The sequence below is a fragment of the Malaclemys terrapin genome, chromosome 10, assembly GCF_027887155.1.
Source record: "Malaclemys terrapin pileata isolate rMalTer1 chromosome 10, rMalTer1.hap1, whole genome shotgun sequence".
Lineage (NCBI taxonomy): Eukaryota > Metazoa > Chordata > Testudines > Emydidae > Malaclemys > Malaclemys terrapin.
The window spans coordinates 40,975,388-41,001,757 of NC_071514.1; the positions used below are offsets into that span (position 1 = coordinate 40,975,388).

The 26,370-nt window shown below is 44.4% G+C and overlaps 1 protein-coding gene across 1 annotated transcript; it reads left to right on the forward strand.

The window, feature by feature from the left end:
• Positions 1-235: 235 nt before the first annotated feature.
• Positions 236-26,065, forward strand: OAZ2 (ornithine decarboxylase antizyme 2). Its single transcript, XM_054041725.1, is given in 6 exon segments — positions 236-431; positions 7,203-7,278; positions 7,280-7,351; positions 18,582-18,757; positions 21,038-21,123; positions 24,323-26,065. Coding segments are annotated over 6 exon segments (564 nt in total). The 5' UTR covers positions 236-411; the 3' UTR covers positions 24,457-26,065.
• The last annotated feature ends 305 nt before the right edge of the window (positions 26,066-26,370 follow it).

Below are 26,370 nucleotides of genomic sequence, written 5' to 3' on the forward strand. Positions count from 1 at the left end.
CTGCACCCCCGGGCGGGCACGGCCACACAGGGCGCTCACACCCCGGCTCCACGCCTCACCCCCGTTGCTTACGTCGGATGAAAGCCCCCACAGCGCACGGTACCCGGGGAGTTCGGCGCGTGCGCAGTGCATGGAGGAGGAGGGGGGTGTAGCGCAGCGGTGCCTTTGTTTAGGCCGCGGTTTCCCAGGCGCCCCGGCGGCGGGGGCGTGGCCAGGCAGAGAGGGGCGTGGTCGCGGTCGCGGCGCCGCGCGGCTCAGTCGGAGCTCGGCGCTCGGAGCGGGAGGAGCTGGCGTGCGGCCTGTGCGCGGAGCGGCCCGAGACACAGCGCGAGCCCACAGCAGCCCGGCACATCGGCCGGCCCTACAGGAGGAGGAGCCGCATAGAGCCCGCGCCGCGCGGAGCCGCTGAGGATGATAAACACGCAGGACAGGTACCGGCCGCGGGCGCCTTGCGGAACAGGCCGGAGCCCTCCGCGCCAGCTCGGGGGGGCTCCCGGGCTCTGGTGGCCCCGGTACGGCCTTAGCCGGGAGCGCTGGGGCGGCGGAGGAAGCTGCGGGTCCCGGGAGCCCGTTTGTGTAGTGTGACACCTCCTCGGGGTGCGGGCCCGCAGCGGGGGCCGGAGCGGGGACTGGGCCTGCTAGAGCTGAGGGGCCGTAGCCCGGGCTTGCCATTGGGCCGCGCTGCTAAGCGCCGCCTTTCCGACCCCTGAAATCGAGGGGGCGTATTAGGGGTGGGTTTGTTCGGGAGGTGGATCTGGCTGGGAGAGCCCAGGTTGGGGAGGGTACCCAGTGCTCGGCCTCTCAGCGGGGCTTGGAATTGCTGCCATCAAACCGAATCATGCCCCGGCTTTGAAAGAGGCATTAGAGAGACTTGCATTTCCCCCCAGCAAAACGTTAACTCCTTTGGGTTGAGGTTTAGAAGGGCGAGCAGGATCGGCGCTCTGATGGCCTGTCTGCGAGCCAGCTTATCGCTTGCACTGGAAACCAAACGTGACAGGCGCTTTTGAACATATACTGCCTGTTTGGCAAAGCAGGAAGGCATTTTGTTTATGAATGTTCCCTTCAAGCGATTTTTAGCTTTTACCTAAGCTGAATGCTGACTCAGCAGTATTAAGGGGGTCACACCTGTTTGCTGTCTCCGACTGCAAACTGATAATAAAGTGTCACTACTCTTGGAAAAATGATCTATGACTCAATAACCTTCTTTTTGGTATAATCAGGATATAGACTCAGAGACAGCTGGGCATTCAAATAAAAAAGGACATACTAAACTAAAGGGTTCTGCAGTATGAGGATTAATTCTGCCATTACATCAGGGGCTGGATAAGTGGTTTCTAAACATAAAAAGGTGTGATAAAACCAAAATGACTTTGTATATGAGACTTCTCATCACAGGGATTTGGGGAAAAAAAAACTTTGAAGGCCCTAAGTGTTATGTAAACAATAAATTAATTCCATCCAGCGACCTAGAAATCAGGTCAGCAGTGAGGTGGTGATTTTTGCTTGCATTCACTAGAATTAGACATGAACACTTAGTCTAGCTTTTGAGTGTCCACAAAGGGAAATAATTCATTTTAAGTCTTTTATTTTCAATCCTATGTAAGGCATGAGAAATGTCATGCTGTTGTACACACATTTTTAAAGGCTTGTTACTTAGTGTTTCTTAATGTCTCGCATTCCTTTTAAACTTAAATAAAAAATTAACACCCAAATTTACCCATATATTCATCCTGCATATACATTCTGTCCTGAAGGTACAACCCAGTTCAAGGGATTATAAAAACTACAGCTAGAAAAGATTTATAGGGCCATATTTTCAAAGTCATGCCCATGCAATTTTACTGCATACATTTGGGTGCCAGGCTAATGTGCCCATGCATGTCAAGTTATTTGTATAGGCAGTGTTACTGTAGCTATGTTGGTCCCAGGATATTAGAGACAAGGTGGGTGAGGTAATATCTGTTATTGGACCAACTTGTGTTGGTGAGAGATACAATGAGAGTTCTTTGTAAACTCCAAATCTTGTGTGTCTCACCAACAGAAGTTGGTCTAATAAAAGACATTACCTCACCCAATTTGTGTCTGGGATACTTGTGTGCAAGTTAACATGCCTAACTTTGAAATTCTGATCTGGTAGGTGATCCTGTCCATTCCTTACAGAAGCAAAATTGAACCCTTCAGTAACTTTCTTATGAGCTGGTTCTTACAGCTGTATGACTTAATCTGTGTAATATCTAGAGGCAGGCGTTTACTAATGTGAAACTGATAGTTGATATTTTGTTTTTCCACTTATTACTATTTAACACTTTCCCTCAGTCTTTCCTGTTTTTCAAAAATTGATCTTCCATTAGGTGAATGTTCCTTATAAAACCACCGTATAGTATTCTTTTTGTATCCTGAAACTTGTATCTCTGGATTTCTTGTTAAACCTCAGTCATCTTAAAATACTTTTGTGATCTTGTCTGTCATGGGGTAGGCATTGTGGGTCATCAGAGAAAGTATTCCTGTTTCCGGGGAGCATCTTATGTGCATGAGAAAAAAGAAGTGTTCAAACCTTTCACTAATGGCGATTGCTTATGTTAAAGTGGGAAAAGTGGAGGCTTCCCACAGAGGCATTAACGTGACACAGGAATGAGTTTTACTTCTGCCCAGCACAGTATGTACAGTGAGTTGACTGTCATATGACTCTCCCCGGTAAGTAATGGAAACCAGAGAGTATTAAGCCTTTGGTAGTCTTAAAAAGAGAGCTGATGTTAAAAAAACAAAAACTTTACAAAACAGAATCAGGACTGCTTCTGAGTAGGAGAATCTTTCCTCTGCAAATTTGGGATAAACTTATTTTATGCATGGATTTTTCCCATATGGATTATTCCTGCATGTTAGGTGAGAACACTTGGAGAATATGTATATTTCAACTAGTGGTTTTAGTGGGATGATGCAATTACTTTTCACACTTGAATGATCTACAGGGTTACTGCATGTCCCTAGAAAAGGCTAGCATTTTTCTGTTCACGTTGCATTCTAAACTAGATATGGAATGGTTTGGGTTTTTTTTTTAACTAATTCTCTTCCATTCCAGGGCTGATCCTCTCTATTCTCCCTTCAGGCTGCTTTTTTCCAATTCTGATACCAAGATTATAATGCAGATCTAGTTGTTATCTTTTAGTTAGCAATTCTTGCTAACCTAGTTAAATTTTACTCATTAGATGGTGAATAAAGCTGAAAGTCAGAGCAATGCTTAACTTCTGAAGGAGCTTCTAAAGAGAAGCAATTTTCAAGCCTCATATGTAGAGCCCTGTGTGGATACAAAATTTGTATCTCCATCTGATCTGCAGACATGGCAGATATAAAGCAGAAAAACACAGATTTGCAGGGCTCTACTCATCCAGTGAATAAAGATTGATCATATTGTCAGCTGACAAAAGTTCATAATCAGTAGTGATACATTTGCCCAACCATATCTTCAAGTGCAGTGGTTTCTTTTTCAACAAGGATATTTTTTTACTTGGATCAGTTCATAGTTTTGAGTCCTGAATAAACTGTGTATTGGTTCTTACAATTATCAGAATTGTGCAGACAATAATAGAGATTGGAGGGTGTATCTGACTTATTTTCTGTGTGATGTGTTTGAAGAGACATTCTATGAACATGGTATATCTCTTTAATATTATTTAAAGAGACAAACAAGACACTTCATAAACTGACTTGTTAGGGTTGAGTAATGGACTAACATCTTCTTTGTTAGGAGCGTATTCAAAAATGAACACTCCCATATCTACCCAGAACCTATTATGTGCAGTTTAAAAAAAGTCTCCATGGTTAATTCCACCATAGCGATGTGGAAATTGAAGTGGAAAAGCTTCCATTTGGAACTATATCTCTATCTATATATCACGTGGATTTCAAGAGCCAAACAGGTATCTTGGTGGTGGCCATGGATTAGAAAGCAATCTAGGTGCTTCTGGTGCAATGGATCCCTAGGCATGCTGTGGAGTTGACCCAGTCTGGGATCCAGAGTTGATGAGCTATCGCTCCAAATGCCTCCCTGTTGTCCAGGCCAAAGAAGCTTCGGGGGGGGGGACTACTGTCCTACCGGTATTTTGGTTACCAGTTTAGGATATATAAAGGTTTAGCAGGATAAAATGATGTCCACTACGCACCGATGCACACTTGAAAATAGCTCCTATTTGGCATGGGACTTAACACAAAGAAGTTTATACTTAGAATTCTGTTAAAAGCATATGTCATGTACTCTCTTAGACAATCTCTAGTGTCTTTTTAGCTAAAAGGCTTTATGTCAATAAATACACAACTGTATGTTGTAACTGAAGGAGTGCAGCTTTTTACAAACAAAAAAGAGCCAGCACCAGGAAAAGAGAAGGAGAAAGGCAGAAGCAGTAGAGAAGAGGATAATCTTCATGGTGTTCAGTAAATGAATGCAAAGTGAAAATGTGAGAGATTTAAGAGGTGTATAAAAACGTTGTTCATGAATGCTGGGAACAAGACACTATGTTTCTCAGATGGTTTGAGGCTAAGACTTGTATACCATTCCTTCCAAGGCTGCCATTGGTACAGGTTTGGGAAAGTGAGAAGATGCTTCTTAATCTGCTCCTTCCACATCTACTTCCCCCTACAAGGAGAGCTGAGTTGCCCCATTGTACTAACTCTGCATGTAGCATGAGGTACAGCTTTTGTACCCTGGCTAGATTGGTTTGGGTCTTTTTCTGGGGGCATAGATAGAGTGGAGGTTGAGTTGGGTGTGGCAGTAGTATGCAGGTCCAAGAAAACATAGCAGTGGAAGAGGTCTAATAAATTGCTGTTCTGTAAACACTTTGGCTGAGCTTTCTGGGTCCAAGCTGTGGATGCTAGTGAAGGTCCTAGCATAGCATAAAGGATTCAGGTTAGGAAGTATGACTATCCCCTGTGTAATAAATTCCACACTTACCAAGAAAAGTGAAATTAGGAAATGTTTCATGTGAGTTACTTTGGGTGAAAATATTTGGTTTTCATCACTTCACTTCATCATTCAGCTTCTTGAAACAATGATCATGACTTGAAGGGGGAGTTATCAGTGCTGTACTGCTCGGGGGGGGGGGGGGGGGGAAATAACAAAGCTGCCAACAGCTTTCTTTGTGGGAGGGAATGGGCGATGCAGAGCAAAGCATTTTGTCATGCAGCTTTGTCAGTAGCTGCTAGAGAGGTGTGACGATTGATTATTCCAGTGATGTGGGTGGTGAGGAAGGACCAGGTTAATGCAAAATGCAACTGAGCATGTGTGTAGAGGAGCCTGCCATATGTCATTGCTTTGTGTCTGGTGACAGTCTGTTGAAACCGTTCATTTCTATTGCCCCTTCAGAATAGTGCCAAAGCATGTTGTATGTTAAAATATTTGAAATGGTGGAGGGGAAGAAGATTTAAATTCTGCCAGTATTGTAGTAGTACTGTAGCCAGAGTTTTTCAGTGTGTATTTTGCCAGAGAGTTTACGGTTGCCTTCACAAGTTAAAATTTGGCTCTTTTGTAAATGTTTCATCAGTCACGTGATATTCAAACAATCCCCTTTCATGCAAACAAACTGGTTTGGACAGCCCTGATGTAGAGTATCATTCAGGACTCAGTCCTTGGAAACTTAGATGATTCTTGCATAGCACAGAGGAGAAAAAATTCTGGAAAACATTACTTTGCAACTAGATTAATCTGTACAAAAAGTGTACGAAAGGTGTGGGAGGACCTACTGCAAACTTAGGATCTTTAATGTGGATGCTGCTTTTTGCATTTTTAATGTGTTGTGTTCCTTACTGACTATCCCTCTCCAGAGCTGCTCAAAACACCATTGTTTTCAGTAGAACTATGAAGGTGGTATTTATATAACCTCATACTGAGGTTTTTCATAACAGGAATCGTAAAGAATGACCTCCTGCTTCTTTGCATGGTTTCTGCAGGTTTTGTTGGTGTAATGTTGCTAAGCAGTGTCCCAGCAAAAGGAGCTATTATTACAAGGCTAGTGGAAGAAACAACATTCCAGAAGTAAAATAGTTGCCCTCATTGACTTGCTAAAAGTCTTGGATTATCAGGTGTAGTGTGAAAGAGACTTAGGATATGTCTGCATTACATACGCTCAGCTTATGTCACTCAGGATATGACTGAACCACCCCCCGAGTGACATAAGTTACACTAACATAAGTGCTGGTGTGGACAGCGCTGTGTTGGTGGTAAAGCTGCTACCGCCACTCGTGGGGGCTGGAGTAGTTAAGCTGATGGGAAAGCTCTCTCCCGTTGGCTTAGGCCATGCCTATACGTGCAGCGGCACCACTGTAGCACATCTGAAGAGAGCTTTCCCATTGGAAAACCACCCCCACAAATGGCAGTAGCTAAGTTGACAGGAGAAGCTCTACTAATATTCACAGCCCGATCGATATAAATTATGCCAACATAAGCTTTAGTGTAGACATAGCCTTAGAGCAGCTACACAGAGTTTACAGCTGCATTGATGCAGGTTCACTGTTGTAAACTTCCTAGTATAGCCGTGCTCTTAGTCTTTGCTTCAGTGACCTCTAGCTATGTTTTAAAGCATAAAGTGTGAGGGAAGCTTTCTTAACCCAAGTAACAAGCTTCTGGACTCTCTTCTCTCTTGTGCTCGCCCCACAAGAAATCAACAACATTTAGGGGACAAGTGCATGTGGAAAACTTTGTAAATGTCCTTCAGCCTGACATTGGATCTCATATGAGGCTTCATTAGAGTATGAAAATGTCAACACCTTAAACATTTTATAGTGCACTTACAATGTTTTGAGAACTAGCCCTCTTGTTCCTCCTCCCTCTTGGAAAATGTGAAATTTAAACCTCCCTGTTCTAGATCCTATCTATTTGTAGGTGTTTGTTTATAGAAAATGTGTGCTTATCTGGTCCTGCCTTTCCAGCCATCTGCTATTGGCAGTTTTCCAAACTTTCCTTATTGGTAGGAGGTTGCTCAGCACACTCCCAACTTTTCACAAGAAGCCCCTCCCCCATTTCAAATAACACTGCAGTTTTTCTGGTAAAACAGAGCTCAGGTATCTTTGATTTTTACGTCCAAGTGTTAGAAACATGAAATTTGTCATTGACATTCTGTCACGAGTGTTCTCGAATTGTCATTTGGAGTCTTGACAGCTGAATCACTAAACATTTGCTAATATAACTTTGTGCTGTTCTTTCTCTTTTGCAGTAGTATTTTACCTTTGAGTAACAGTCCCCAGCTACCATGCTCCAGGCACATTGTTCCAGGGCCTCTGTGGTGCTCCTGATGCCCCTCACCCACTGTCGAAGATCCCCGGTGGGCGAGGGGGTTGCAGGGATCCTTCTCTGATATATAAGGTGAGCCTGATTCAATATGTAGAGAGCTAATTACCTGTTTTGTTATAATTGAGAGCTCTGGGTTCTCCTGTGCACTTAAAGAAATGCTACTGTTTTGTTATAAGCAATGCTCAGATTAGGGCGTTGGGGGGCTGGGCTGCCTTATTATTTCTAGGGGCTACCCCACTTCGGATTTAATCAAAGGCGCAGGTGGTAGTGTGTTGGCATTTCTCCCTGTGCAGCCAGGAGCAGGGTGTGGAGCAGCTGCAGAGAGGTCAGCAGGTGCCCCTGCCTCATGGCAGCGGGAGCTGGGGCACCACAAGGGGATGGTCTGCGAAGAGACTAGTAGGCTTTCCTGCATAATCAGGGGCCCCGGTGCCACCACTCTGTTGGGGGGGGTCCCCCCCAAACACAGCAGGTCCTGCTGCCCTGGCTCAATGCTTCACTGGAGTCTCTCGGGCTCCGACACTCTCCTCTAGAGAAGCCCCTTCATCCCAGCAGGAAGCGAGAGGTGCTGCCCAGCACCCTGGCCAGCTGCTTGGCAGAGATCGGAGCAAGCCTACCGCGTCCTGTCCCAACCTCTCCTCCGGCCATGGGCTGTGAAGAGGTGGATGGGTGAAATTGCACAAGCCAGGAACGCTTCAAGAGGGAAAGAGCAGAAAACAGCAGCTGCCACCACAGGAGATGAAGGGGGCAAAGATCCATCCCTGTCCTTTTTACGTTTACACGTTGGGAGAAGCATGGGTGGAGTGAGTAGTCAGAGTGGGAGGGAGAACCCATGGACAGGGCTCAGGGGAGCTAGGAGCAGTTGGGTGGGTGCAGTGTCTGGGGAAGTCAAGGGCAGTAGGTGGGGTCAAAAGGCAGATGGGGTGGAAGTGGCAGGTAGAGGGGATACTGGGTTGGTGCAGAAGGGGGAGTTATGATTATGGGAAGAGGTGGGCCAGAAGGTTGGCAGTAACAGGTAGGAGTGGTGATGGAGTTAGGGGTAGGGCAGGAAGGCCTATTTTGGGTAGAGGAAGGGCAGTTGAGGTTAAGAAAAGAGGCAGGGCAGAAAGCAGAGGAGGGGATGGTGAGGGCAGGGAGGAAAAGGCAGTCTTGTGCAGCTGAGCTTGGCTTGGCTGTGTAGAGGATGCCAACACAGGAGCAGGCCAAGGAATACCCTGGCATCTCGCTTGCTGTGGTGTCCCCATTCATTAATGGCTACCCTACTTCTTTCCACTATAATTCAAGCACTGGTTATAAGGTAAATAAGGTAAGACCCTTAAAGTGACACTGCCAGGTTAGTCAGGTAGAAATGCTGGCCTGAATGCTGTTCTTCTTAAAGAAAAACCACCACCTACTAATTGAGAAATAAGTGGGTTCTCCCTGCTGGTCTGCTTTGAGTAATTAACTCACCAATACTATTCCCAGAGCTCTGTGTTCCTTGTGGTATCCATGAGGCTGGTGTATAAACACATGAAGTAACTTTCTAAACATCTTCTAAACAATAGGATGTAGGGACCAAAAAGATAAAATGCTAAACTGGAGTAGCTGACAATCTTACAGGTTAGACAGGAATGCTGTGTCCTAGAGATTACTGATGATAGCAGTATGGAAGGGTGCGGGCTGCTTCCCCACTTTCAACCCCTACCCTAGGTATTGTTTGCATTCTCCTCCTATATACGTTTCATAGTAAAACATATGTAGCTGGAGCTTTTGTTTTAAAGCAACCTCGGAACCATTAGCGATTCTCTCAGAGAACTCATGGAGGATGAGCTAGGTCCCAGAGAACTAGAGAAGGATGCACATAATACCTGTTTTAAAAATGGGAACAAGGAGGACCTGGGGAATTATAAATCAATCAGCCTACCTTCAGTGTGGACAGACACTGGAACAAATTATTAAACAATCAATTTGTAACATCTAGAGGATAATAGGGTTATAAGGAATGGCCAACATGGGTTTGTCAAGAATAAATCATGCCAAATCAACCTAATTTCCTTCTTTGACAGGGTTACTGGCCGAGTGGATGGAGGGAATGTGATGTATCTTGATTTTAGTTAGGGTTTTGACCCAGTCCCACATGGCATTCTCATAAGCAAACTAAGGAAATGTGGTCTAGATTTAATTACTATAAGGAAAGTGCACTACTGCTTGGAAAGACCGTACTCACAGTAGTTATCAATTGTTTGCTGCCAGATTGAGGGATAATATCTAGTGGGGTCCTGCAGGGGGCAGTCCTGGGTCTGGTACTAGTCAGTGATTTCGTTAGTGACTTAGATAATGAAGTAGAGCGTGTGCTTAGAAAGTCTGCAGATGACAGCAAGCTGGGATGGGTTGCAAGCATTTTGGAGGACAGGAATAGAATTCAAAAGGACCTTGATGAATTGGTCTGAAATCAGCAAGATGGAAATTCAGTAAAGACAAGTGCAAAGTACTGTACTTAGAAACAAGGAATCAAATGCCCAACTACAAATTGGGGAATAACTGGCTAGGTGGTAGTACTGCTGAAAAGGATGTGGGTGTTATAGTGGACCACAAATTGAATGAGTCAGCAATATGATGCAGTTGTGAAAAAGGCTATCATCATTCTGGTGTGCATTAACAAAAGTGTTGAATGCAAGACATAGGAGGCAGCTGTCCCACTGTACTCAGCACTGGTGAGGCCTCAAATGGAGTACTGTTTCCAGTGGAAAGATGTGGACTAATTGGAGAGAGTCCAGAAAAGAGCAACAAAAATGATAAAAGGTTTAGAAAACCTAACCTATGAGGAAAGGTTGAAAAAACTGGGCATGTTTAGTCTTGAGAAAAGAGTACTGAGGTGGGACCAGATAAGCCTTTAAATATGTTAAGGGCTGTTATAAAGAGGAGTGTGAACAATAGTTCTCCATGTCCACTGAAAGTAGGACAGGAAGTAATGGGCTTAATCTGCAGCAAGCAAGATTTTTAGGTTAGATACTAGGGGAAACTTTTGAACTATAAATGTAGTTGAATTCTGGATTAGGCTTCCAAAGGGGATTGTGGAATCCCCATCATTGGAAGTTTCTAAGAACAGGATAGACAAAAACCAGTCAAGGATGGTCTAGGTTTACAATACGTGGTCCTGCCTCAGTATAGGGGGCTGGACTTTGACCTCTCAAGGTCCCTTCCAGTCGATCTGTATCTTTCTTTGTTTTTTTGCCCTTAGTTCTGTTTTTTCCTCTTCTACTTCCGGCCATTGAGAATTGTCTGTCTCTCACCTGTTCGTGCTCTGTGTATGTGTGTATATATATCTCCTCAATATATGTTCCATTCTATATGCATCCAAAGAAGTGGGCTGTAGTCCACGAAAGCTTATGCTCTAATAAATTTGTTAGTCTCTAAGGTGCCACAGGTACTCCTGTTCTTCCTACAAAGTCCATCAATAGCATACTCCTTAATAGTTTTATGGGGTTATCTTTGAGTGACAAATGTTTCTCCTTTATGGGATAACCTGCCACAAGACACCTCCCATCAGCCCAAGGAGCAAGGATCTATTAGTGATTGGAATCCTGAAGGCATGCTGTGCCTACCAATTCAGAAATGTTTGATTTGTCCTTTGTGCTAGACAGATATTTAACTGTGTGCTCTTTAGGAAACATCTACTTTGACTGTCGGGGGAAAAATAGGCCCTGTATCGTCACAGTCACAAAAATATCCTGCTGGAATCTTTGAGAGAATAAGACACTTCAATCATTTTATCTGATCTATTTTGGGGATGACTTTTCTTTTAATTTGAGCATGGTGAACTTTTTAGGTTTTTTTTTTTTTTTTCTTTTGTGTTTTAGCAGGAGCTTTTTGTGGTTAAACATTGTGCTGTTGCTATAAACGTCAGCTTTGGTAAGCTATATAGCCCTTTGGTACTTGCAGAGAAGGCAACATAATGCTTGCTAGGATTATTAATCCAGTAGTATGAGTGATTCCTATGGGCCATGTCTATTACAGCTACCTTTAAATAGTTAACATAAAAGTAACAGTTGATATCAGTTTAGAGAGAGGAAGAGAAAAATGATAGGGTGTCAGTAGTGGACTTTGGAGGAATTCTTGGGTGTCGCCTAGAAAACAGTGGGTAGGAGATCAGGGGGCTCTGAAGAGCGTTCACTTCGCCAACGCCGTTGTCATTCATTCACTAATCTGCCTCAAGCTTTTTTTGTGTATGCCACTGACAAAATCACTTGGAATGAAGCCCACTCTGGAGAAGACACTTTTGAAAAACATAATGGTTTGGGAGGGGCTCTAGTATTTAGAATTGCTCTCGCCTGCCACTGATACTGAAATGATTTCCAGCAGGGGTGTTGGCATTAATTGCTGTCTAAGAATACATGTCTTATGTCCCACATAAGAATGGCCATACTGGGTCAAACCAAAAGGCCATCTAGCCCAGTATCCTCTCTTCCAACAGTGGCTAATGCGAGGTGCCCAGAGGGAATAAACAGAACAGGTAATCAAGTGATCCATCCCCTGTTGCCCATTCCCTGCTTGTGGCAAACGGAGGCTAAGGACACCATCTCTGCCCATCCTGGCTAATAGCCATTGATGGACCTATCCCCCATGAACTTATCTAGTTCTTTTTTGAACCGTGTTATGGTCTTGGCCTTCACAACATCCTCTGGTGAGGAGTTCCAGAGGTTGACTGCATTGTGTGAAAAAAATACTTCCTTTTGTTTGTTTTAAACCTGCTGCCTATTAATTTCATTTGGTGACCCTTAGTTCTTGTACCTGTATTAAGTTTAATTCCTTGGGTGCTGTTGGCAAAAATCCATTTAATCTTTGCTCCTATGGGTTGTCACAGGGCCTCTGTTGAAAGCAAGTAATTCCTTATTAACATGGTTTATTCCAGTATGGCACTTGGGTTGGTGCAAAGTAGCTGTAAATGAAATGTTAACTTCTGACCCTGGGCATCTGTTCCTGAGAATCTGCCTGCCCTCCCTCATTTGAGACTAGAATGTTAAATGCATGGTATTTGTATCCAGCAGTATTATAAATTGAATGGGTTAGGCTGCCTTTCTTTATCATCATCTTTCATGTTAAGAAACTTAAAAGATTCAACTCTTTAATCAAGAGGGCTTTACTGCACAACATAGTCAGCGGTCAGAGCTGGTATTGTATTGCAGACAAGGACATGTGCTGAAGTACATGCTCTGGGTGGGTAAACTTGGCGGGAGGATGCGGGTGCTGTACATGCCAAGAGGAAACTACACACATGGGGTTCTCAAGTCATTTGGCTCTGGTGGATCATAACATCCTTTCTGCCCAATAAACTGTCAGTACGCATGGTCCTTCCTGCTGTTCCTCTTGGATTAATGAAAAAATATAACCAGATTAGATGTCTCGTGCACAGTAAATTTTCCCTAAAATGGAAATTTATCCTTGAGCCTCTAATCTGAGAGATTTAGTTCAAGACTGTAGTAACATGAGGTAAAGGGTTTGTCTTAAAAACATCCCTAGCTTGACACCAACTCCTCTAACACAGTTTGCATGTATCCTGCTGAGTTGACCTGAAACCAAACTTTAGTGGCATAAATAGAACTTCACTTTGAGCAGATTTCAGAAGTCGCCTGATAGGCTTCCCATTACTGGAAACCAACTTTTTTCTTCCCAACTCCATGTGGTTTTTGAGCTGGGGAGATAGTGGTTTAATTGTATTTTAATATACATGGATAAAGAAACAGCCACCTGAGAGAGGGCTTATATAAAACTTAATTCCCAAACAACTGGGGGAAAGTTAATCCATGTAATTATGATGCATTATTGGAATGAGCTGGGCCAGGTTATGACAGTAGTGTGTGGAGATGGGGGGTTGTTTTGCAGTAAAGAAACTTAAGTAGCTGTGGTGAGGTGTGTGCAGCCATGCACTCTCCCTTCACATCTAATAACTAAACCTGTTCCCCATAGGAAAAGTCTGTCTGACTAAATGTCAACCCATTTTTCAGTACTGCTATTCTGTGTTTTGTGCATTCAGAACAGATGGTAATTCCTTTTCTCAAGTTAGCAAACCCAAAACAGTCTGATTACATGTGAGAGGCTATCTGATCCAGCATTGGATGCTATAATCAAATACAATCCTCTGAGTTTTAATAGAATCAAACACCGGTGATCTGATCTTAATACCATTTTAGGACAGAAGCTGACTAGTCAGGATGTAAACTTAAGGCTGACACTCCTCAAATCCATCTGTAAACAAAGGCTCAGTGCAGTTGAGTTATGGCTGTAGCATCCACCTTACTGTAATGCTTAGACCTGGGCCATTCTTTGGTTGAAACTGTGCTAGCAAGACATCTGAACAGTGGCTAGCACAGTCTCACAGAGGAATGCACACCGTTTTGTTCTGTTTTCCCTAGCAACTGTTAAAACTGTGCTGCTTGACTACCTGGGAGATTAGTATGTACCACAGTTTGGCTTCTGTAGTTATGTGGAGGTGGAAAATATCCTAGTCCTCATTGGTTCTAAACCAGGTGTCTCAAACTCAAATGACCACGAGGGCCACCTCCCTCCCTGCTGACCTCAGCCCCGCCCCCACTCCACCCCTTCCATGAGACCCTGCCTCTTCCCACCCCTTCCCTGCCCCCATTCCAACCCCTTTCCCGAAATCCCCACCCCAACTCTGCCCCCTCCCTGCCCCAGGGGGAGCAAGGGGTCAGGGTGCGGCATGGGGCTCAGGGCAGGGGTCGAGACGCAGGAGGGGTGCGGCATGGGGCTCAGGGCGGTGGGTTGGGATGCAGGAAGGGTGAGGGGTGAGGCAGGGGATCGGGGTGCAGGAGGGGTGCAGGGTGCGGCAGTGGGTTCGGCTGCAGGAGGGGCTCGAGGGGCAGGATTTGGCCTGGCGCGTACCGGGGGCAGGGCAGGCTCCCTGCCTGTCTGCCCTGCCCCCGCAAGAGGCTGGAATGTGGGGAAGGGGGGGGGGGGCGGAGGGACTGTGTGTTTCTGTTTGAGGCACCGCCTCCAGCAACTCCCATGGGCCACGGTTCCCCATTCCCGGCCAATTGGAGCTGCTGGGGGCGCTGCCTGAAGCAACAGCCACACACAGCCCCTCCGCCCCCCCTTCCCCACGTTCCAGTCTCTTCCCGGAGCTGCGCAGGGCAGGCAGGCAGGGAGCATGCCCTGCCCCCAGTGCATGTCCGGCCGGAGCTGCTCTGGTAAACACTGGGGGGTGGTGGGGGGGGCTCGCAGGCTGCAGAAAATCACCCCGCGGGCCACGGGTTTGAGACCCCTGTTCTAAACTATACAAGCACTTAAAATTGATTGTCACCAGCATAGTTGCCACTGTAATGTGGGCTTATTGGCTAGAATAGATGCATACTCCTGACAATATATTTTTTTTTTTATATAATGGCTGTTTTCACAAGATGGTGTTTGTAGCAGTATTGCTGTGTTTCATTGCCGTGTGCGCTGTATTAGGTCTGGCTAATAGAATAAAATGAATCAGCAGCAGGTGGGAGTTCTAGTACTGATTTGGTGACGTAATCTGACATTTTAAAAATAAGAGTCCAGCATAAGTTATGACATTGGCAATGGGTTTTTTCACTTCTTCAGGTTACATCCTCTTCAGAGGACTATGCACTCTGTTGATTGACTGAATGGTCTCAAAGTGTGCTTATCTAACTCTACACCATCATCCATTGATACCGTGAGGGGACATGAGTCTCTCTGGGGGTCTTTTTTTTTTTTCCCCTCCTCCTCCTCCTGTGATTCAACAGCAGATTTGTCCTTAGAGTCTGCCCCCTAAATTAGAAATTGGCTGCAGATTCTAAACTCTTTCCCAGATTAGATTTTAGCCTTTGGGGTTGCACAGATATTACAAACATGATTGATGGGTATTGTTTTTGTCTTCCTGAGTCTGTAACCGGGCAAACTGAAGCAATAACCCTCAAAGCTGTGAGTGGCACTATTTGTCTCCAAGGAGTGTTGACTCAGAAACCTAACAGTGACTTCAGTGCCATCCTTAACGATTTCAAAGCTGATCATTTAGCAGAAAAGTGCAGCTGTGGTGGTTATCTATGACAGATGGGGTGAAGAAGTGTTTAGGGTTGGGAATCATGGAGCAGCTAGTTGCTGTCGAGAGTTGCTGGGTGAGAACTGAGTTGAATTCCCATTTACAAAACAAAACAAAACTCACTGACTATCCGATCTTCTCCTGTCCACAAGAGAGATGGGAAAGATACCTTCCCCAATTCCACAATATTCCTCCATCTCCAGGATGCTCAAAATAGCCTCAATAGCTGAGAATGCTTTTTATCTTCTACCCCTGGCCAGGACCATTCCCTGTGGTTATGGGACCTCTCCAGGGTAATCCATGCCTTATCACTGCCAGACTGGATCACCATCATGTGCTCCAGATGGTGCTGGTCACTAACATCACCAGGAATCCACCTCCTGCTTGCTTTCGTGATGGTGCTTGAAAACAGCATGTGACACCTGTATTCCATAATCAACACAGCTTCCCATTAATGTTTGGGTACAGTACAGTGTTGGTTTTAACCTGTATAACCTTAAATGGCTTAAGCCCCTCAGAGACCATTTCTTGTGTGAGGAGGGTCAGTTGAGAGCAGGTGAGGCACTTGAGCAGAGTCAGCTGGCTTAGTTGGGAGGGTTTTTGAGACAGTTTGGAGAGGAGGGTCCTTCCAGAACCCAAATTTGCTGACCATTAGATTGTGTTGTAAAACTAGCGCTTTCTCCCAGTCTTTTGCTAGGAAAGTATTAGGTGGGGCACCAGGTTGGGAGGATTTCATATTTTGCAGACTGCTTCCAATTTTTTGTATTAAATGTTGTTCATGTGTACATGCTTCAGGTGGGAACACTTTCAAAATAAATTTCATTAAATAAAAATCCAAACTGATGCCCATCTCTTCCCAGTGGCCAAAGCCCCAAATGCCCCTCTGCCCAGTTGTCAAAACTCCAGCTTCCCTACTGATTTCTAGCATACCTGCATTGTCCACACAAAGCAACTGTTTGAAGCCGAGAATGCAAGGCAGTATCTCAGTTAAAAAATACACTTTTGACACGCTACCACCAGGAGTTTGTGTGCTGCAGAAAGCAGCACTATGTTGTAGAACCTCACCGATGAACTTGAGTCTAATGTGCTGTAGAGTGAACAGAACCCTGCCATTGAAACATTCCTCTTAATAAAAGCCTTCCTTCCTTGTAAAGGGGTGGTATCACATGTTCTTCCCAGACATGCTACCTTCTGGCTGAGGAGTGCTGGATGCTGTTTCCTTCTTGCCAGTCAACTCTCCTGGATCAGCTAGGAGTCTTTTAGCAATGCAATGTTCCCAGGCCTTGCCATAGTCTCACTTTCAAAACTGATGCTTCCTTTCTATTTGTTACGTGATTGGCATTTCTGACTTATTAGTCTCAAGCTGTTCTAGGTGTTTCCCAAGAGTTTTTTTTTAGGCAAAATCCAAAGAAAGCAATACTGTCATCTTTCATGCTACAGTAACTATATCTGTAATAGAGAGGAACAGTGAATGTAAATTTTCAGCGGCAGGAAAGTCCTTAAGACAAATAGGCCATTAATAATTAAAATTCTGTTAATTGTTCATTTTGTTTACATCTGTAACTGGCAGTTGATATATTTGAAATGGCATCTTTTTGGACATACATTTGAAGTGTAGAATGCATCCAAATAGTGTTTCTGACCTGACATCTTTGTCAGTGAGATGTCACTAAACATGAATTCTAATAGCCTGCCTTTCATTACCGCTTCAGTTCAATTTGACCGCTAAAGAATTCTGTGTGCCATTTAATACTCATTTGATGCCCCCTGCTTTGGCAGTAAGTTCTGGGAAATGCTCTTGAGTTCACTCACTCACGTTATATGCAAGAACAGGAGTTCAAAGAACCCCAACAGAGATTGACCATCAGATGCATGTGCACTGGAATTGGCCAGTGACTTCAGATTTAGGAGCTGTAAATCTGACTTTGGGCAAATGTTTTGGAATGCCACCGGGCACAGAACTGGTCAGACCTTAGTGGATACTCTGAATTACTAGATGAGTATTGGGATTGAAGAGAGCTGTGTTCTCTGGGACATAGTTAATTATTCAGATTTGTCAGTGTAACCTGTTGTGGAGTGAAATTGCATTACTGCTGTTCACAAGTGTAATTCTGAACATGTGGTATCAGCAAAACAAGTTATAATTGAACTGGAGGGAATTTGAATGAGGAAACTTGAGTTCTCTTTACAGTGATCATTATGGTATGTCAACACACTGTCTACTCTAGGATCAGACAATGTTTAAAAAAAAAACCCTGAAAATAGAGTGGATTTTTTATTTACATGTTCTTTACCTATTTATAGGCTTCAGTTGCCAAAATGACTGTTTTCTATCTGTTTGAGTTTTTAATTATTCTTTCCTAGTTAGAATTTCAGGTTTTACTTCACAGTTCTTAGTAGTAGAAAAAACCCTGTATTAAATGTTCATCTTTCTGAAGTTCATATTTTAGGCTAGATTGAAAATAGAATATTCTAGAAAAGCATTGGATAGGTGTATACTATTGTTTTTAGGCTTTAAAGTGTCCAGGAGAGCTTTAAACCTAGCTACAGTACTGATATCGCGTATGTTTCTGATTACATGTGCCCAGACCATGGCCAGTCCAATCATAACTAATACAACTTTTCAGTGGAAGAGTCGAATCTTCTAGCAAATTCTCTGTAGTTAAGACTAAGCACATGTTTACCAAGGGGTTTGGCAAATTCATTCATTCACTTAGAATCATAGAATATCAGGGTTGGCAGGGACCTCAGGAGGTCATCTAGTCCAACCCGCTGCTCAAAGCAGGGCTAATCCCCAGACAGATTTTTTGCCTCGGATCCCTAAATGGTCCCCTCAAGGATTGAACTCTCAACCCTGGGTTTAGCAGGCCAATGCTCAAACCATTGAGCTATCCCTCCCCTTTACACTGTGCTAGATGAATGTAGATTAAGAACTCTTTTTGGCCTTAATTTCTCAGTGGCTAGTAATCCTGGGTGTCTTGTCTCACAGGTGGGTACCAGCGCGTCGGGCCTTTATTTTTAGAAATAAAGGGAGTGGTGAAGTCAGGGGGAAAATCCTATCTGGAAAGAATTTGGAGCCAAACAGTTTTAGTATTTTGTTCTTTACCTGCAGCAATTTGTAAAAGTCAAGCAAGACCCCATTCAGTCAGTTCTAAAAAAGCATTTCTATTTTAGTTCATTATAAATGTTAATTTAAAAGCCTTTAAAGCCTTTGGACTGTATTTCACTCTTCCCTTTTTTTCCCCCCATCAAAACCTGAAGGACGAGAAGCTCACTGTTAACCAAGATGTCCCAGTGCATGAAGGGAAACCTCACATTGTCCACTTCCAGTACAAGATTACGGAAGTGAAGATCTCCTCCTGGGATGCAGTGCTTTCCAATCAGAGCCTTTTTGTGGAAATCCCTGATGGCTTATTAGCTGACGGGAGCAAAGAAGGGTAAGATCCTGAAGATGTTTGAGTGGCATATGCAAGGTTAACTGCCTGTGGAAGAAGGTATGGCTTATAGCCAATGTGACATGGGGGATTGCTTTGACAGGATAAAGGGGGAAGGGATTTATGCTATACCTCCATTCTTAGATTGTAAATATAAATATTCCATTATTCCCTTCTACACCAAAGCTTCCTTATTCTTGTGGTACTGCGTGTATTTTTTTTCGCCTAGGGATCAAAAGAGATTTGCCCTTCTCCATTTTAGCATAAGAATTCAAATAGTATAAAGGATCAACATGATTATTTGGTACATAGTATTTCCCATTCCAGGTCAGACCAGTAGTGATCTTGCTCTGGTAACCTGCCTCTAGCAGGGGCTGGTGAGTAGATGCTTATGGGGAAGGGGTTATCTTCCCAAATTTTTGTCTCTTGGGCAATTAGACAAGCTTTTGGGGGTGAACATTTTTATTTCCCTACAGATAATTACATTGTCCCAAAGCATAATTTTCCTTTGTCATCAGTTTGTTAGCCTGCTCTTAGTGGAGCTGGCTGTTGTTCTCCTGTAGCCATCCCAGAACCCTTTAAAGTATCTCTGAACTCTGAGATCCCATAACGTCATGTTGAAGTGGACAGCACAGATTAATTATACAGGTTGTGTGTAAATTTCATTTGGCCCTTAGCAGGCAGCATGTCAGGATCTCCCTTTTTCCTCCATAGCCTTCCATCATTTGCCTTCCCACTTCTTTTGTTTGATCCCAAATGTAGATTTGTGTGCCTTAAAAATTGGATCCAACTTATATACTATCTAAACATGTTGGTACACAGTCTAGCAGGGTATTCAGTGTACACCTGCACTGTATGTCCCACTGCACAAATGGGATCTGGAGAAATCCTTGTATCCTTCTGTCTTTTTTATAAATATTCCAGCGCTCCCAACCCCCACAGGCACAGAGTCTTCTCTGAGGGTATTTGTCTGCCCAAGTCGCCACAATTTTGTAATAGATTATTTTTAGTTAGTTAAAATAAGCCTTGGCGGTTATAATTAAAATAGATGATTATCATATTAACAAAATCCCTTCCAAGTTAATCCCCGTAGGTGTTCTCCAATCTTGCTGGCTGCTGTTTAATTAGGTCTTGAAATTCCTATTAGTAAGCGTTCCTGTGGTACGGTACTAGAGTCTCCGGTCAGTGACTGATGGAAGAGTCCAGACTAAACTGATCCATGGGACTGTGGTACTTTGGCTCAGCGCAACTTACGTTTTACTAGTAGGTAGAAAATATTTCAGAAGTTTTCTGCCACCTCACCAGAATGGCACTGATGGAAAATTGCATCATGAGTAGAAGACCTGTTCTGTGAACAATATGCAAAAATTCTCACTGGCTCAGCGAGGCAATTTTTCCTCTTTGCCTCCTTCCCTTCCTCCCCCCTCCTTTTTTGTAAGGGAAACTTCACAAATCATTTAAAGGTTAAGTGGGGAGCGAACAGGGCACGGTTGGATCAATAGCAGTTTACGTATGAACTGTTGCTTCTGAACTATGGAGCTCTTGGTTACCAACCGTTTCCCTGCCAGCTCAGACTAAAGGTATGTCTGAACCATGTCAGCATGTCCGTGCCGGCAAACCCTCGTAGCATAGATGCAGCCTACACCGGACAGAAGGCTTTTCTTGTGGGTGTAGAAACACCAGTTCCATGAATGTAGTTAGCGATGTCCTCTTCCACTGACGTATCTGTGTCCACCAGGGATGGGCAAGGGGGATTGGCATAGCTGTGTCAGTCAGGGGCTGGCTTTTTTCACACCCCTGACCAAGGTACCTTTGCTGACGCAACTTTTCAATGTAGATCAGGCCTACCTCCCAGACTTTAGCCGTTGTTCTGGTGGGATAGATATCCGTGCCTAGTGCACTGGCATGAATGTGGGAGAGCTCACCCTGTCTATTGTCAAGGAAATTCATGAACACTTCCCTCGTGTGCAATGAAAGGGCTGAAAGACTCACTCAGTGACTCATATTATTAACTTGGATTACTGTGGTGCCTAGTTATGGATCAGGACCCCATATGTAGGGACAATAAAACAACAAAAAGACAGGCCCTGCCTCAACAGGGCTTCGTCGCAGGATTTCTTCCTCCAGCGTTAACCAAAGTGCATAATTCCCAGGTATCAATGTGAATGCATCTCTTGTGCCTCAGAACACCTCAGCAATTCCTCCTCATAAGTCAGGCTGACAGCACCCAGTTGGGACTGATAGCTTGGTGTGACTGATGTGCCCTTTGCTCCTCCCTGACAGATTGCTAGCGCTGTTGGAATTTGCTGAAGAAAAAATGAAAACAAACTACGTCTTTATTTGCTTCAGAAAAAGCAGAGAAGATAGAGGTGAGAACTTTCGCCTCTGTGGTTTTTTTTCCTCCCTCGGAATAGACTGAAGCAGCAGCTGCTCTACGAAGTACTGTCATCTGCAGGGCTTCACCAGGCCACTTCCGCCAGTAGGAAGTTTCCTGTTGTGATCGATCTCTGCACAACAAGCACTGTCATAATTAGCTCTCTTGCAAATTACTTGCCCAGTAGGAAATTATTTCTGTTGACTTATTTGAATGCCTGATTATTTCTTGTAAAGAAGGGATATTGGATTTCTCTGTGGCTGGAAGTCCATTGTAACTTGCATCAGTAGGAATTGAGCTGTCAGACCATAAGGCTGCCACGCAGAAAAGTGCCCTTTCCCTACTACTTCAGTAGCAATGCAGGATCGCTAATATCTTTAGTCAAGGCTCATTTAATGTTTCCTCCCAGCAAGAAATGAAACTGCCAGATTCACGTGATTTGCAGTGGGGTGGCTGTCCTACCCCATGGGGGAACTAAAGCACTTTTAGTGATGGTTGTGCCTCGCTCTGTGCCCTGGTGTTGATCCCTTTCATTGTTTTAGTGGATGTTTGACCAGTTGATCTCCCAGCACTTCTGTTCTCTTCCAGACCTGTGGGTAATACTTATCCTGCCTGTAGGTACTCATGACTTAAGGGGGATATGCTAGTATCTAAAGATAGATGTATTGGATAGGTGATTAGAACAAGGAAGCCTGGGGGGATTTATGGCAAAGCACAAGGTTATGAATAAGCCAGTATTGAACCAGACATGAGTGAGTGACTATCTAGTAATCAACCAGCTTTGTGATAGTAGGAGTAATTAATAGATGCAACAAAATTCTTCTTACAAGTCCAATATTAATCCTCTGCTTTTCAAAAAAGGATTATTCTATATGTCTTCATGCATCACTGTTTAATCTTCAGATTGGTAGGAGCTTCTCACTTGCACTAAACACAGGAAAATATTTTTTAAAAATAGGTTAGCTGAACAGTGTCTTTTTGGAAGTGAGGAATTTTTGTTCTCGTGAATAGAAAGCTGGCAGCACACTTGAGTTACCCACTGTGGAGACCAGTAATAGCTGGTTTCTGGGAGATGCAGTGAAATTTCTTACCTGGTCCTGAAACAATTAACTGTCAGTGTTCAAACCCTTTCGTCCTCGTGTGATCTCATGTGATCTGCAGCTCACATTCCAGTTGCTAAATACTTCAGTACAGAGAACAGATCTGCCACAATGAGTCTTCCTCTTTTTAAAGTCCTGTGGCACAGTTAAACTGAGTGAGCCCACACGGAGGTTTTAGAATGTCTAATTGTTACTGGTAGGTTAGTTAAGGAGTACTTGGGAGTCACCCCGGTATAGATACCAGAGGAACACTGCTGTGGTTTCTTAGTAACAAGTGTATCCATTGTACCCAATTATCTGCCTTTGTTTGTCCATAACTTGTCAAAATACGGGTTTCTGGGCTAACCCCACTCTGCCTGAGTTGTATGAATGATGCCTTGGTGGCAAAATCTGCACAGTGCGGTAAGACAGCAAGCTGCTTGGCTGGAAGAATGTCCCAAACCATGGTAAATAATCCCTGTAATTGTGGCATTGCCAGTAAGTTCCAGTTGGCAGCCATCAGTGCTTCAAGTGACCTAAAAAAGTGGGGTCAGTCATCACCCCCACATCTGCCTGTCCCCCGGCCCAGCAATTAATTCTGCCCCTAAAATCAATCCTGTTCTCTCCCCCCCCCTCCCCCCACTCGCCACATCAGTTCTGCCTCCTCCAGCCTCACTGCTGCAGCTCCAGGGGGTCCCCACTTTCTTTCCCAGGCCTGGGGTGGCTGCAGCAGGGTCCTCTCTCCTTCTTTCCAGGGAAGGGGGAGGAACATCTTCTTGCTTGCGCATAAGGGAGCGGAGATGCTGGGCACTTCCTTGTTCCTCTGGCTGCCATCATTAGTTGGTCCTTAACTGTAACAGAGTGAGTGTGACCTTCATCTGGGCCCAAAGGATTTCATCCCATTAAGTGTGTGTCAAATGCCCTGTGTCCTCACATCCCTGCAAGAATGCTCTTGGCTGGTTAAGCTTATTTTTATGTAATCCTGTGACACTCACAGTTCACGCCATTGCTTCCCATCTCAAATTTGCATCTGCCAGGGAAGATGTATTCAGACTTCCAATTAACAGTCTGGTCTACAAATAATATTGTACCTAGTGGTGTGGAGTGACTCCACAATAGCGTCTTCCAGGCAGCTGGAAGAAGCAAATGACTACCTAAACTTGTTAGACACAAGTTGGGTGAGGTAACACAAGCTGATCCAATAAAATATATTACCTCACCCACCTTGTCTCTCTCATACCCTGGGACCAACACAACACTGCACACCTGAATTTGTTAGCAATAAATTTGTGGCTTACGAAGACCACAGCGAATGTTGGGAGGCTTGTCCTTGTTACATATTATGTGAGATAAAATGATCAGGGAATGACCCATTGCCCCCTCTGCAGAGGCTAAAAGGATTTCTTTTAGTTTGTTGTACAACTCCCACTGCTTTCGTAGGTGATGTAGGAAGATTTCACTGTGTTAGGGTGTATAGTACACTTTAGAGTCTACCAATAGATGTAGGATGGGCTTGTGTCTAAGAGCGCTGGACTTGGAGCTCTGGGGAATTTGTGACTGCCACAGAATCCTTGTACCCTTGAGCAAGTCACTTAATCTTCCCGGGCCTCGCTTGCCCATCTGTAAATATTTCTCTCTGCCTCCCTGGGAAGTAGGGGCTAGTTCATTGTGAGGTGCTACAGTGATATTACCACCTTCCTATTTGGTACACAAATTTTCTGTAACTGTGTTGCATTGGCACCTAGAGTACCTGGTCCGGATCGTGGCCTTGTTGTGCTAGGCACCGTACACTCCGTCCCTGCTCCAATGAGCTCTAGATACCCAAAAGAGTGGAGGAAGCAGGGAGAGGGAAATGGAGATACAGCATAAAGAACAGACGAGATACAGGTGAAGATAAAGAGACTTAGGGAAAGGACAAGGCAACCATGAATCTTTGAATTTAAAAGGTCAGCCCACCGAAAAATTCCTTTTTTGGTGAGCAGTGCAGCCCTGAAAATGTGGAGTTAGTCTATATGCATGTTGATTCCCCACCTGGGCTTTGTGCTGCGGAATACAGCTAAAAAGGTGTTTCGTTCCTAAGGTTAACGGTTTCTCTCTCTTTCTCCCCTTGGGTAGCTCCACTTCTGAAGACATTCAGCTTCTTGGGCTTTGAGATTGTGAGGCCTGGCCACCCCTGCGTTCCATCGCGACCCGACGTGATGTTCATGGTGTACTCTCTGGATCAGAACTCTTCCTCTGATGAAGAATAGCCCCTGTGGAGTACGTCAGCGTGACCTGAAGATGCTTTTGAGGGGAGAAGGGGTTAAATCTCCTTTCATGCGGAAAGGGAAAACAAGCTTCTGTTGGACTGAAACTGCATTTCTCATTGTTAGATTGGCCTGTATATCCTCAGAGTTGACTTTTCATTGAAATGTGTTACATAGAGAACTATATCTATCTATCTATAGATATAGATATATATACATACGTACACACACGCGTGCGCGCGTAATCTCCAAATAGTAAATGGAAGATGTTTATGAACTGGCATAGAAGCTCTTTAAATACAGCGGTGTGGTATACTTGTTAGCCTAGCAGTGCCTCGTGCTTGGGCTGTGAATGGAAGCCTGGCATGCTAGGGAGAACACGGTGGCTAGAAGCAGTATCAATTTCTTGACTTTTTAAATCAGTATTGGGTTTTTTTTCCTGATCACCTGATGTGTGGCACACATTTTAAAGACTTGTCTATTTTTATGTTCACTCAGACTCTTAAATGTAAGGCATGTTTTGGGTGTAGACACACAGAAGGGATGTGCTTGAGTTAACTCTTAATGACACTACATGTAAAACCCTATACGTTTCTGCACTGGTAACCAATGCTATATACAGCTTACCCCTCTTTAGAAAAAGCTGCTTGCTCTTCCAGCTTTGGTTTAAACAGTCTTACTCTGCACTATGGCAGCATTCAGCAAAGGGGCATTCAGGTTAACTTTACCCAGCTGGTGCTTTATTTTAGAAGGAGAAGAGCCTTTGCCTAGGCCTCTGGCAGTGCTGCAGTGGTCCTCTCCTTACATTGAATAAAAGGAGCATTGGGGCACTGCCTCTGGTTCAGGTGAGCTGTTCTTTGGCTGCTCGTGTGTTAGTTGTGTGGAGCGGTTGGGAGTCCTTAGGAAAGGTATGAGCTATCCTGGTCTGAATGTGGGTCACTGGCTTTAAAGTCTCTGGTGAGACTGGTTAAGGAAGCTTTAGTTTTTAATTAATCACTTCCTTCATGATCTTCCTCATCTCAAAGCAGAGGTCTGTGCCTCTGTTACTAGCTCCAGAGAGGCCCTTGGAGACTTCAGGCACTGCTAACACAGGCTCTGTATCAAATACCAAAGGGAGCAGAATGCAGCGCAGCAGGACCACGATGGTGAAGGAGACTCCATCTGTACTGCCTTCCTCCTCTCAGATCGATTCTGCAATTCTCCCCACCTGTGACTGTCATTGGGGACTGGATGGGATGGGAGGAGGGTGGAACTGCTGGCTGTAGTTTGTCTGTCTCTCTCCACCACTTCTAATGTTGGAGAAGAGAGTTAAGCTCTTCTGTTGATGCCATTTGGTTTTAATCTGATTGGCTTTCTTTGACTGCTACATGAGAAATATATATTTATAAATCCTCCATTTGGGATGTATTGTGAGCTCTCTTGCTGACCTGGCTGCCTTATCCATTGCATTGTCCTTGTATGCTTTGTTCTGATTTCATGTTTATGTGGAGGATGTTGTCTGAAAGCTGAAGCCATTCCATAGACTTTCATAGTCACTGTTTATTGGGGGGAGGACGGGGAGGGGTGTTGGGTCACATGTTGTTAGTGTGCGAATAAATGATTTTAAAGTTGGCGTCTGTCTCCCTCATTCCCCTCCCCCCCCAAGATGGAAGTGTTTGGATGCTGGCTTGGATGTCCAAGCCTTCCATGGCCGGGTGTGGGTTGTCTGAGTTTCGGTATTGACAAGGGATAGGGGATACTTCCACATCTCTCTCTCGTGTAGCCGGGCCAGGTTTTCCCAGGGCTGAGCTGAGTGTGAGACTTTGAAAGGCATTTAACCATCATCCTCGAATCTATATTTTACAGTAAAATTATTCTATTATTTAGTCTGCTCTTATGAGACTTTCTTCCAGGGCTGCTTACAAAGCTGTGGAATGG